Genomic DNA, 12,539 nt, shown 5'->3' on the forward strand with positions numbered 1-12,539 from the left:
ATATATATGGATCGATGTGTATGTATGTATGTATATGTGTATGTGTATATATATATATATAAATAAAAAAGCGGCGCTCACTCTCCAGAGTATTTACCTTTGTTACTTCACGGGGACTTCATGTTTCCTTAGCAACTGTTCCGTGAGTTACTGAAGTTGCACTCTAGGGAAACGTGATCGAATTGGCGTTTAACACTCAATAAGTACTGATACATTTTAAATTAGGGTTTGAACTAAACTAAAAGGGGTTTCAATGTCTTCTAATAGAGGGCCATTACGTAAACGTGAGAAATACTGCCCCCTGTGAATGTCCTACGTTCATATCTTTAAGTGGCTGGGTTGGGTTTTTTTTTTGTTTTGTTTGTTTATTTTTGGGTTATTTTTTATTTTTTATTTATTTTTTGATCTTTGTAGTCGCTGTATAAAGAAGCCCAAACGCAGTTAATTCTGTTGTCATCCTGTTATTCACTGGAAAATTCTTCCATTGACAGGCGACAAGTAGCCTAAACTAAACTACTGTACGAGCTAAATAGGCTTTACTAGGTTACACCTGATTTGTTACGAGCATTTAATGAATTAGTCCCTGTATAATCGCCATGTGCCGTGCTATAGGTCTGCCGCGACGTTAATTATTCAGGTCCAAGCATCACTGAATTGTTTTGTAGGCCGGGACGCAGGTAGGCAGAGGTAAAGTGTTGGGCGATAGGCACACCAGGGCTGCTTGGACAACGGTGCATTACACCAATGTCGGAACTATCCGCCGTCGGACGACGCATTTTAAACTTACTGCGGAAACGCTAACGTCGAAGGCAGCTAACAATGACCAGTGTTTTACGGGAAGCGTCGATTTCCCTCGTTTGAAGGTTTCTTGTAAACCGCCTACTTTCAACATGACCTCTACAGACAGCGACTGCTGGGGCGAGTGTCTGGATGTGGCCGTGCAGATAGCACGCAAAGCGGGCAAGGTAGCGTTGACACTCGACGGCGTCAATCGTACCCCGTGTTGCCTTACGCTGTGTTATGTTTAGAAATATTGTGCTTTGCAACGTACTCTTTCTTTAGAAGACAGCCAGTCTGTGTTTTGTCAGCTATCCTCTCGCTAATGCAGCAGTAATTGAGGTGAAACCGCTAGGCTTTGTAAAAATGTGTTGTAGTAGGATATACTGTGGTATTATGTCTCGATGTTTGAATCCACGTTGCATAGCCCATTACAAATTTTTAATATTACAATAAGCGCACTTGTTGTAAAGCAGGGATTCATCACTGGGTCACAGTAGTGAAAATATGGATGCTTTTATGTTTTTACATAATTTTCCATCAGAATCTTCTGTCGGAGATGTTTGTGATCCTAGTCTGAGAAGCAGTTCACTTTAGCGACAAATTTTGTTGCCGTGACTTACTACGTGAGATAAGCTTGTACAACTGACCTTTTCCTTCTTCCTGTTGATATAAATAACCCATCTACTTCTACTGATATATCCCAAATAAACACAATAGTCACCAGGACCAAAATGACTCCCACAGAACTAAACGTCCAGAATGACTTTAACATTCAGCGGCCATTCTGATGTAGTGGATTCTGTAGTTTTGTTGTCTGTCTTTGTTTGTTTTCTTGTCTTAGAATAATGTGATAAAGAATATTATTGCAAGGGAAGTCAGTTGTGTACGTTTCATGTTATCTTGTCAAACAATAGTGGGCTTTTTTTTCTCTAGATTTTTTCACACATTACATGCACCATTCTAAGAATGCGCTTAGCTCCGCGAACAACAGCATTGCCCAGTTTAAGGTTTAGATATTTTTCTTGTTTTAATGACAACCTCTAATAGAGGCTCTGATCATTTGTTAGTGGTGTGTGTTAGAGCAGTAAAATCATTCAACTGTGCACTGTTTCAGAACTCCAGGTCTGGATTCATCCACCTTGAGCCTAATGAGTGTTTGATAAGGTTTGCACAAGGGTACATCCACAGCAAGGTGGTGTTCTTTCTGTCCCCCAGGTGGTACAGGAAGCTGTAAAACAGGAGAAGCGTGTAAGTAGTAAGAGCACACCCACCGACCTGGTGACAGAGGCTGACCATCAGGTGGAGGAGCTCATCATCTCCACCCTCAGAGAGAAATTCCCCTCACACAGGTTAGGAATAATATATGCCAGATATTACCACAATATGAGCCTATCTGGACTGTGTATATATCACCATGGTAACAGCAAATGCTGACAAATCATGAGAGCTGGGTCCCTTTTAAAATTAGTAAATTAACTGTTGGGGGGGGGGGGCATGTGTTAACCAATGTGCTACATTTAAAGTTTGGTTATGCTCTAACAATAGTCACTAACTGATTTTTAAGTAGCACATCTCATGCTTAAAGGATCATGTATAATGACACACTATGTGTGTGGTATGAATTTGGAATGACTACTGTGAAATTTGTAGAGATAAATAGATTGGGGTTTTAGTTTCAGATTTTACCCATTTTATTTCAGGTTTATTGGTGAGGAATCTTCTGCTGCAGGAGAGAAATGTGTTCTAACTGATAGCCCAACATGGATAATAGATCCTATAGATGGCACTTGTAACTTTGTCCATAGGTATGTACTCAGTCCTTATATTTCGTATGTTAATTTGCTGGAAACCTATGGCTTAATTTCAAATCTATTTTATTTGCAGTTTCCCCATGGTTGCAGTAAGCATTGGCTTTGCAGTGAATAAAGAGGTAGGGCAATGGTAAAATCCCAATAACTTGGAGTATGTTTGAGTTATTGGGATTTGTAGAAAATGATTAAATATTGACATAATTGGTATTTGCAACCACTGCCAGTTGTATGAATTTAGCAACTTTCTTAATTATCACTATGATTACACTGCAGTATGTTGGTATATTACTCTGTGATCTAGAATATCTGAAGTGAATTCATCATATTAATTTTCCCAACCTACAGCTTGAGCTCGGAGTCATATACCACTGTTTAGATGGAGCGTTATATACTGGCAGGAAAGGCCATGGGGCATTTTGCAATGGTGTACGACTGCAAGTTTCAAAGGAGAAGGGTGGGGCCTTTGGTCTTGTTTGAAATGCTGTGGTCACTTTGGTCTAGATCTGTTGACTTTGCGTTTTATCAATTTACCATACACTGAACTTAAACTGTTTACATTAGAAAATGTAATCCTTTTCAATGACATACAGGTCTCTTCTTATTGTGTTAGACGTGTCAAAAGCTTTGATTCTGACAGAGATCGGGGCTAAGAGAGACCCTCACACACTGGATATTTTCTTGGGGAATATGAAAAAGCTGCTGAGTGCGCCTGCCCATGGGTGAGACATGCTTGCCTCCATTTTTGAAAAGCTCAAATATGCTAAAAACATTCACACTAGAGGTTCTCCCCCCCCAAATGCTTCTTACTGTTATTGTTCAGAATGATGCCCACTAGACCTCACTGCCACAGCGTTTTGCAGTATAATGACCATGCTTGCATTGTAGAGTGGATAAAACACAATTTTGGGGGGGACCAAGCCTAGCTTGTGGCATTCTTAGACAGTGCATCAAAGAAGCTGTTTCTGGATGTTACTCATTTGCATTTACTGCATTTGGCAGACACTCTTATCCAGAGCAACTAGTGTTAGGAGTCTTCCTCAAGGACTCCTGGTGGCATAGCATGGAGCACTTGCCCAGTTGGGGACTGAACCCCACAGTTTGCACAGTACACTGTACTACTTGGTCTTTCTCTATGCACAGGGTGAGGATCATAGGAAGCTCAACTCTAGCGCTGTGTCACATAGCTAGCGGTGCAGCTGAAGCCTACTATCAGTTCGGCCTGCACTGCTGGGATGTCGCTGCAGCGGCTGTAATCATCAGAGAGGCTGGAGGCTGCGTGATGGACACCACAGGTTAGTGCCCCTTTCACTTCTCATTCACATAAAGGAATTAAAGGAACCTATCGCTGAAACTTTTCTAGTCATTTATCATTCATGATGGCTCCTTGTGGTGATCGAAAATCTAATCAAAACCATAAAAAAACATTTACACAGAAATGTTTGCCAGCAATATCAGTGTGGATCTGGAAACATCCTAAATGTAAGGACTGCCTTTAACAGAACATCAAATTATACTGTCATCTTAATTTTAGATATCTAATACGAGATATCCATGTAAGGATGTTGAAATTGGTTCAGACCTCACACACACAACCCTACTTGATCAGCATTGTTACAGTGATGGTGCATTCAGAATTTTAATGGAGGAATTGGGTCAATGTCCCATATTTTCATATTATTCAGACAACCTATAATGGCCCCTTTCCAAATATTTCACATAGTGTCAGGGAGGTGAATGTGACTTTATAATTCTGCAACAGTGGGCAAGTGAAACAGAGCTGTCCAACACATTTACACATATTAGATTGTCCTTAGTTTTTATATAAGGCACTACCAAAGCACGTCTCAAAAAGTTGTTTAGCTGAGGTCTTGAAATAGCACCACTAAGATACCATGGCCTAACTTAAAACTCTGATTGCCCATGCATGCTTAATTTATTTCCACACCAATATGTTTTAAGTATTTATGAAACCATTTTGCAGTTTTGTTCAGCAAACCTCCAAGAAATTCAATACTATGTGTTTTTAAGGACTTATTATAAAGGTTACTATGTGTTCAAAAGTTTTTGACATACAGCATGGCCTGTGTTATATTCCCCATTGCCAGTGATTTTTGTGAATACTTGAGCTTGAGAGAGAGTGATGACTGACAGACACTGTTTAGTGGAAGGTGGGCAACAAACTTGACAGGCCAGTTTGTGTGAGGGTGCACAAAGGGCCTCTGTTGATGAGGGCATTGAGGTTGGGATCATGTGGTCGGTGAAATGCTTCCTCTTGCTTTCATGCTGCCCAAAAGAGAGAGATGGAGAAACATTTAGGGGAGAGAAAGAGACACAGAGATGGAGGTTGCAGAAAGTAGCACACTTTGAGCTCTATGCAAAGAAGCCATACTACTTCTACTTTGTGTGTGTGTGTGAGTGTGAGTTGATCTGTTTTAAATTCACTCCTTCAATCACTCCTTTGACCAAGAGAGGTGCTAGAGAACTGCCCTGGGTCTAACCCTGTAAACATTTGAATATTGGCACTGCATTAAAAAAACAGCAATTGTACTTTCTATTGTCAGTACTGTGATAGACTGTTCCATTGCTGAAGGATTGTGTGTGTGTGTGTGTAAACATGCTTTTTTCCCAGGGGGTCCTCTTGATCTCATGTCCCGTCGAGTGGTAGCAGCCGGGTCACAGGAGGTCGCAGATTACATCGTCCAACAACTCCAGCCAATCAGCTATGGGCGCGATGACCATGACCCCTGACCCAGTGGCCTGTCATGAACCCTCCTACAGCAAATCTCAGCCTTTTTACCTCAGTCCTATGTTTCTGCCACTTTATCTGCAGTGTATTTTATGCAATGCCTATATTAAGTCCCCCCCCCCCCCCCCCTTCAATACACCATTGGGGATGGCTTAGAATAATGCTTTATATTACAATGCTTTTTTTTTTTCCTGAGTAAATATATAAGCAAATGAAGCATAATACTGTTATATATTATGCAGGGGAATCGCTGCGCACTGGTAAGGCTTTTCCCAACAAGGTGTAGTAACATTAGCCTCTGTATTTACTCAGAAATTAAACAACTCCTTTGTAATTTAAGGCTTCACCATATGCAATATTATTAACAACAGTAAATATGTAAAGGGACTGCTCAGTAGAATGGCACAAATTAAGTGATAGTGAAAGCAAACTATAATGAATTATTATATTATTATATTTATCAACATTGGTATGAGTCTCATTAGTAACTAGTTGAGTGTTATGCACTGCCATTAATTAGTATAATACAGTGAAGAGATTTAAAGGAATTCTATAGTGAAGGTTAGTCATCTGGAAGATGTAAATCATCTGTGTCATTCCATCATGGGAAGTATTATGTGGAGGGTAGACGTAATGGTACAGGCTTAGTTCCCAAAAATCCTAATATAGCCACCATAAAACCTTGGTTGTTGTGCAGAAACTGTTGAAATCCCATTGCACATGTGGGACTCATGATTGTTGGGATTAATCCAAAATTTTATTCTAATTTTGATTTGGTTTAATCTGTAGGAATTCATTTCAAATTTGCAGTTTTACTGTGGAGTATGTCAGTATCTTGGTGGCTGTACTGTGTAGCGCTTATTTATTCACTTTGTGAAAGTTATGTGGGTAAGGAAAATGTAAAAATGTAGCCAGAAGCATTAGATGAGGGTTTAGGCCTAATTTTACTTGGATTATTCCATTAAAATGGATTAAACCTAGTTCTGGGCCTTACTTTCCAAAGGCTGCATTTAAAAAGAGTAGTCCAACAAAACAAGTACTTATGTATCATTATACAGAGTTTCTTATATACACATTTGAAAATTGGGCCTTGGACTATATGAAAGGATTTTCAAATTGAGAGTTTCCATTAACCACTTTCTCATCACCAAGAAACCAGATTGGTCACATACAAAGATTAATAGTCCTTATGGATTTTTTTTTGTTTTAATTGAATTTCAGAAAAGCGCTGTAAAAATATTCACAGTTGTTTTAATATTCACATGTCTATGCTTTTATGACTGCAATACAATTGCTACTACAATAATGACATTTCTCCTTACCATGCTGAACTTCAGTGTGCATGTCGTATCAATATTCCTCACTGATCTCTTCACACTGTGAAATGCAAAGATTTTGTTTATTTTTATTTTTGTAAGCAACTGTATAAATTTAATCAAATCACTCATTATCTAGATAATATACAATATGTTTCCAATGAGTTAAATTATGAATAAACTGAAGGTTTTATGTTTGTTGGTTGGTTTAAGTCATGTTGCACTAGTGTACATGCGGAATATGTCTAGTTGCTAGGCAACAAGGTGAACTGCACTAAATCCACATGTAGGCAGATTAAATGTATCCAGCTCTGCTCCAGTTGGCCAGGCCTGAAATGGTTGCCTTAATTAAACTTGTCCCTAATCTAACACACCCTGTGTGGCTCAGAAGTTAATTTATAAACATCCTGGAGAAATGTGTTGGACAAGGGTTTGAATTAAACTGTAAGGAAGTGAATTTCCAATAGCAGGTTGTCGCCACTGTAGATCAGGGGTGCCTAAGGAAGTCCTGGAGATCTACTGTTCTTAAGTTTAGTTCCAATATACCTCACTCTTAATATTTGTGATATACTGAAAACTATGTTTCCCTGGTATGTTAATTTGGTGTGTGAACGGAATTGCAGGTTGGTAGAACACTCCTTGCCTTAACAATATCTCAGTAACTTTGACATGTATTTGATATTATTTCTTTGAAAACTTAACTTTGTTACTTGTGAAGATGTCCACCAACCATCTTTCACAGTCAAAAAGCCATTTTTGTTGCTAGCCACTTCCTAAATGAAGTGTTAAAATTACTCTTTCCTACTGTGGGCAATATAATAAAAGTAGCTACTAAGGTTTTTTTAAATAGATGTTTGCCCCCAAGCCCTTATTAAATAATCAGCATGGATTGTCCATAGCTGTGTGAGGAAATATGCAATTTTGTTCTGTCAAAACACATGAAAGTATGAAAGTACATTTTTGGACCCAGTGTTGGTATGTACAGGAAGAGATACCTGTGAATAAGCTTTTTGTTGTTTATGAACAAATGGCAAAAAGAGCCAAATAACTATCTTTGTGTATTTAGGTGATACTACTAGATATTGAAATACTGGAATATGTACAAATAACTGATTTAGATGCTTATTTTGTGGTGTAGGCTCAATTTTTAAATCTTCACTGTAATTAACTTACCCCAGGTTGTGTTACATCTCACCCCTGTAGTAGGGTGGGCTGTAACAATGGAACTCCTTGTATTTAGCATCAATTAATGAATTCTGTGGTATATCTGGAGAACTTTGAAACATCACTATTTGCAGTAGATAATAAGAGTATGTAAAATTTGAGAGCTCTACCACAAATCTTCTGTAAGTTATAGGTGCTGAAACAAAAACGTGTTACAATTATCCCCGGTCTACTGTTTCAAGAATATTGAAATTGTACCGTTCGACACAAAGCAGATAGACGTCAATTTTTTTTTTTTAAACATAGCCTATTTATTTGCGGTTTTCTGTCGATAGGTGGAGCTACCGTCACTAAGTTTCCCAATAAAGTCTGCTTACTGATACATACTGGCAAATAAATACTTCCATTTTTAGTTCATTTTATTACCCCTAAAGGCTATACAAATTAACTAGCAACAAAATTAGCCAGTTATTAAATACACCATCAAAAATATCAAGAAACAACCAGACTACTAAGCATTCACTTAAGTTGATTCTAACTCAGTTTGTAATGACTTTGGCGTTCCAGTTTTGTTTTGGGTTGGTTTGTTTGTTTGTTTAATTAAATAGAAACTCTACTTCAATCAAATAGTATATTCTAGGTTTCTAGGTTTAGCGTGAACTCAAAAATCCCTTTTGGAAAAAAAGGAGAATTAGAGAATTTCTGCATGCCTCGTCTCGCCGCTAGCTGCAGAGCCCATTAGTTTCGAGCTACCTGATCGAGAAGAAATGGTGGAATGCCCGCGCCACGCCTGTGCTCTTCTCATGGGAGGAGCAACCCGTGTGCGTTCTTCCTCCAGCTGTAGCAAAGCTCTACCTCCCTCTCCATCTCACTGGGACCAGACGTCGCCCCTGCGTTGTACTTGACTTTTGAATGGTGGAGTCGTTTGTCAGTTACGTGGTGGTCTTTCCAACTTTCATTGAGGAGGACAAAAGTGTATGCAGATGAGAACGCGCGTACATCTGTTTCAGTGGGAAAGCGTGTGCGAGCCTCCTTTAAAAGTTAGAAAAAGTTGTCTCTGAAGCTTCACTAAATAATTGAGCCTATAAAACGTTTTGGGTTTTGTTGTTGTTGTTGTTGAGGACATTGAAGCGTGAGACGTGAATTTGACATTCGGTGTTATTTTGGACGTCTGTCTTGTGCCCGGCGACTGGCGCCAGTTTACTTCTGACCTAAAGTTATGACTTCCCCTGTCAACAGGTAATGAGAAAAAGGAAGTTAGTATTCGCTCTAAAATGACATTTTGCCAGCACACATACTAAACGTCCCGCACACGAGAACCTGTACAACAAATGTTTGAAAAGATTTGGATGTCGAAATTGCAGCAGAAGACGGTAATACGAGCTAAAAATCTTTTTTTTTTCCGACAGTGAGGATTGTCATGAGGATTTAGCGAGGTACACTGGCGTTTTCCCGTGAAACAGGGATGTCCTAGGGGCCAATCAGAAGGATGCCCGCTTATCTGCTACTGGAGGACTGGACCTGAAACATACTGATGTTAATAGACTTCAAAATTGTCGCTTCAGCGTAATTTGTAAATCTGAGAAAGACATGGCCTCCGAAGTAGTATGCGGACTCATCTTCAGATTGCTTCTTCCAGTATGTCTTGCAGCAGGTAGGTATTTTTCTTGCTTTTTCTTTTGTAATTTTTTTTCCCTTTTTCTTTTCTGCATACAGAAATACTGATATATTAACTGCATGCTTCAGATATGATAGTCTGTTGATATTATTGATAAAAGAGAGAAATCAAACATATAATAATAGCATTAAACAGTAGTAATAATAAGACGGGTTTTTTTGTAAATAATAAACTATAGATACATTTAAAGCCACCTATAATTAGATATCAGTTAGGTATAGGGCTTACATTTAAAATCAAGCATATTTAGCATTATTATGACAAACAGAATTTGTTTATGATTCCAAAATATTACTAATTTATGTGTAAACAAATATATTTCTTACATAATTAGTATGCAGTAACTCATAATTTTAGAAAATATAAGAAATCTAGAAACTTGTTGGTGATGTTTGTTTAAAACAATGTGGGATATGTGGCTATAAGTCAAATTAGCATTGTGAATTCGTCAGAGATCATATGCACAGTAGGAATTTAGTTTAACTATATGGCATTTAAATAAGATTTAATATGAAATAGGATAGTCACATGTGAGTTATGTACTAAGTGTCGCTTTTTATGTCTATATTCAGTTTGTAACAAAACATTGTAGTTGTCTTTTATAGGTAAAAATAGTTGGCATATCAAATCAATATGAGTGCTATTATAGAACTGCAAAGAAGGTTCACAAAGTCTATATCAAACTTTACTTGATTAATACCACTAATAAAGATTCGGTGTTAATCTTTGTGCTAATTTTATACTTTTCTTATTCCTGTCATCGGTGACATAAGTTATTTGTTTAAGATGTAGCAGATGTACTTTATGGACTGTCAACAAACAAATGTACATTTCACTTATGTATGCGGTCTAATGTGAACTTGGGTAACAGCTGTCTTCAGACTCTTCCTGGGGGTCAGCTGAATGTTTCTTTCTAGCAGCAGATATGCACACACAAGCTTAATCAGTTCTTAGGTCAGTGCTTATGAGAGTCAGACAGCCTTGCACAGACATTAAGGTGTTTCCACATTTGCTTTGTTACAAATGATCCTCTCGCATTGCCCATTTCTTTATTAAGACAGCAACAATTTGCTTCTCATAACTGAGGGAGTGGGCAGGCTGCATATAACACGGAAACCTGCACAACTTTTTAACATATGACAAAGGTAGATGTGAATGCACTTGTAAACCATATAGCTGTAAGCCATACATAACCAGTTGGCAAAGATGTTCCTTATATACACAGTTAGGTTTCACAAAATAAGTAGTGGCTTTTGTCAATGCCTCACTGTGTCTGTCTAGGACTGTGAGCACAGTAGGTTATTTTTGTATCCATTGTTGTAGAGATACAAAGACTCTTTCAGACTTTTTCCAACTGATGTGTCACCAAATGTTTTGCATATGTGTCATCGGGATTTTTGGTAGTTGCGATTTTATGAGTTTGCCTGGAACTGTTAGTATCATGTATTTTTCCCATTAAAAGCACTGACTGAACACTATGACTGCAAAGGAAAGCTTTTTCCTTATTTTGGTTTAAGCATATTCATTAATATATGTCATATTTTAAGTTTTGAATGTATATATGCTTAGTTAATGTTGTTAATAGTGATTTCTATATCACATTGCTTGATATATTTTTAATTCCTGCGGTCAAGCAAGTGTCCATGACATGGTCTGCAGTATTAGAGATTGCGAATGGCTGCTGTGTATGATCTGTGCCCTGCTCTTCCTGCCGCCCCGTCCTCTGCTTGCCCCTCCAATCCTGCGTGGTGGTCTCTATGCTGCCCAATACTGTGCCTTTTCACTCACACCTGTAATTGTTTGAATGTTGTCTCTTGGAAACTGAAGAAGCTCTGCTCCTTTCTGTTCAGTGCCAAATGTCTCTTCAACATCTGCAGTGCATGACTCATCGGTTTTATCTACATTTCTTGTTTTTACAGACTCACTTTTTCTTTTCTACATCAGAGAAGCTTCAACAAAAAGTTCCCAAGATTCCCAAACCTAAATGCCTGGGAGAGCTTCTTTTACAACAGCCACAGTTACTGTTTATCTATGATCATATCATAGAGTTTTTCCCTCAAGTTGAAATTTTATCAAGCTCTCTGGAGGAATCAAAGTCTAAACACAACTAATACACAGTGGCATTTGACTAAAAAAAAATCACAAAATTTGACATAGATGTGCCTTGAAAAGTCATCCAGAGTCTTAATTTTAGTTGATGTTTTGTGTGGTTAAACACAAATGCATTTGTTTGAAAATGGTTCTTTTCTAAGTGTTCTAAAGGGCAGATTAACTAGATCTTAGTTTTTCTGCCTGTGTAAATTTTACAACATATTCAATACTTACATAGAAAGTCTCTTTTTCATTTTAGCTTTAGTTGATTTTTCCCTCTTATTCACCAAATAGAGTGTTTATAAATATTAACAGTACACGTTATAACTTAGAACCAAGATTGGTAAACCTAGCCAGAAGCTTTTTTTGGTCCATATGAGTTTTCCTTTAAACATGTTGCCCCAATCTTGGCTCCCTTGTGTGGGATGAGAGTTACGATGAGTCTTGTTTTGTTTTGGCTTAAGTATTTTATTGCAGTTTTCACATGAGACAAACATTTTGTTTCCTGGGTCTCAGGATGTATACAGAGCCTATAAACTTTATATAGAGATCCCCTCATAAATTAAAGCATGCATGAACAAAGAGTACCAACCAGTGCTTGTACACGGAATCCTTGAAGTAGAAAGGAAACGCTAACATGGTGATTCTCCCACACAGACCTGTCAGAAAAAAATAAGAAACATAGAAGATATTTGCATGGCGTTTTCAAAGCTCTTCTGGTTAGATGCTTTATTACACTATGAAGCATACAACAAGTCTATGAACTCTGCTCTGTCATTATGGTTTAAATTCAAGACTCATCAAAATGAGATGGCCAAATTCAAATGTGACAGCCAAAATCAGAGGGGTGCACAATCTTACGTGATTGTGGAAGCCTTTTGTGAATTTTGTTGAACAGCAAGTAAAACGTATCTTTGTCTAGTAGTATATTTTCCTCTCTAGAACATGATTTA

The 12,539-nt window shown here is 38.0% G+C and overlaps 2 protein-coding genes across 9 annotated transcripts in view; both read left to right on the plus strand.

Annotated features, from left to right (window-relative positions):
• Positions 1-386: 386 nt before the first annotated feature.
• Positions 387-5,451, plus strand: impa2 (inositol monophosphatase 2). 2 transcript variants are annotated; one of them, XM_027005958.2, is made up of 8 exons: positions 387-965; positions 1,996-2,129; positions 2,481-2,585; positions 2,665-2,710; positions 2,937-3,045; positions 3,229-3,310; positions 3,732-3,883; positions 5,221-5,451. In XM_027005958.2, the coding sequence occupies exons 1-8, from the start codon at positions 891-893 to the stop codon at positions 5,337-5,339; spliced, it is 822 nt and encodes a 273-aa protein (XP_026861759.2). In that variant the 5' UTR covers positions 387-890; the 3' UTR covers positions 5,340-5,451. The 2 variants fall into 2 exon arrangements, with proteins under 2 accessions (XP_026861759.2, XP_026861758.2); XM_027005957.2 differs by having other exon boundaries at positions 399-965; positions 3,202-3,310.
• Positions 5,452-8,694: 3,243 nt separating this feature from the next.
• The window catches only part of LOC113574752 (piezo-type mechanosensitive ion channel component 2), an 81,109-nt gene continuing 77,264 nt past the window's right edge, over positions 8,695-12,539 (plus strand). For all 7 annotated transcript variants that reach the window (XM_027005889.2, XM_027005894.2, XM_027005892.2 and 4 more), the window contains exons 1-2: positions 8,695-9,056; positions 9,227-9,471. In XM_027005889.2, coding sequence (XP_026861690.2) covers positions 9,408-9,471 — 64 coding nt within the window. In that variant the 5' untranslated portion in view covers positions 8,695-9,056; positions 9,227-9,407. The remainder of the gene's footprint in view (positions 9,057-9,226; positions 9,472-12,539) is intronic.

Source organism: Electrophorus electricus, chromosome 10 (assembly GCF_013358815.1).
Source record: "Electrophorus electricus isolate fEleEle1 chromosome 10, fEleEle1.pri, whole genome shotgun sequence".
NCBI lineage: Eukaryota > Metazoa > Chordata > Actinopteri > Gymnotiformes > Gymnotidae > Electrophorus > Electrophorus electricus.

Excerpts from the sequence above, each read along its gene's own strand:
- impa2 (XM_027005957.2), top strand. The coding sequence starts at position 891 with ATGACCTCTACAGACAGCGACTGCTGGGGCGAGTGTCTGGATGTGGCC. Across the intron at positions 2,586-2,664 it reads ACTTGTAACTTTGTCCATAG|TTTCCCCATGGTTGCAGTAA; the intron begins GTATGTACTCAG and ends TTTTATTTGCAG. Across the intron at positions 3,311-3,731 it reads CTGAGTGCGCCTGCCCATGG|GGTGAGGATCATAGGAAGCT; the intron begins GTGAGACATGCT and ends CTCTATGCACAG.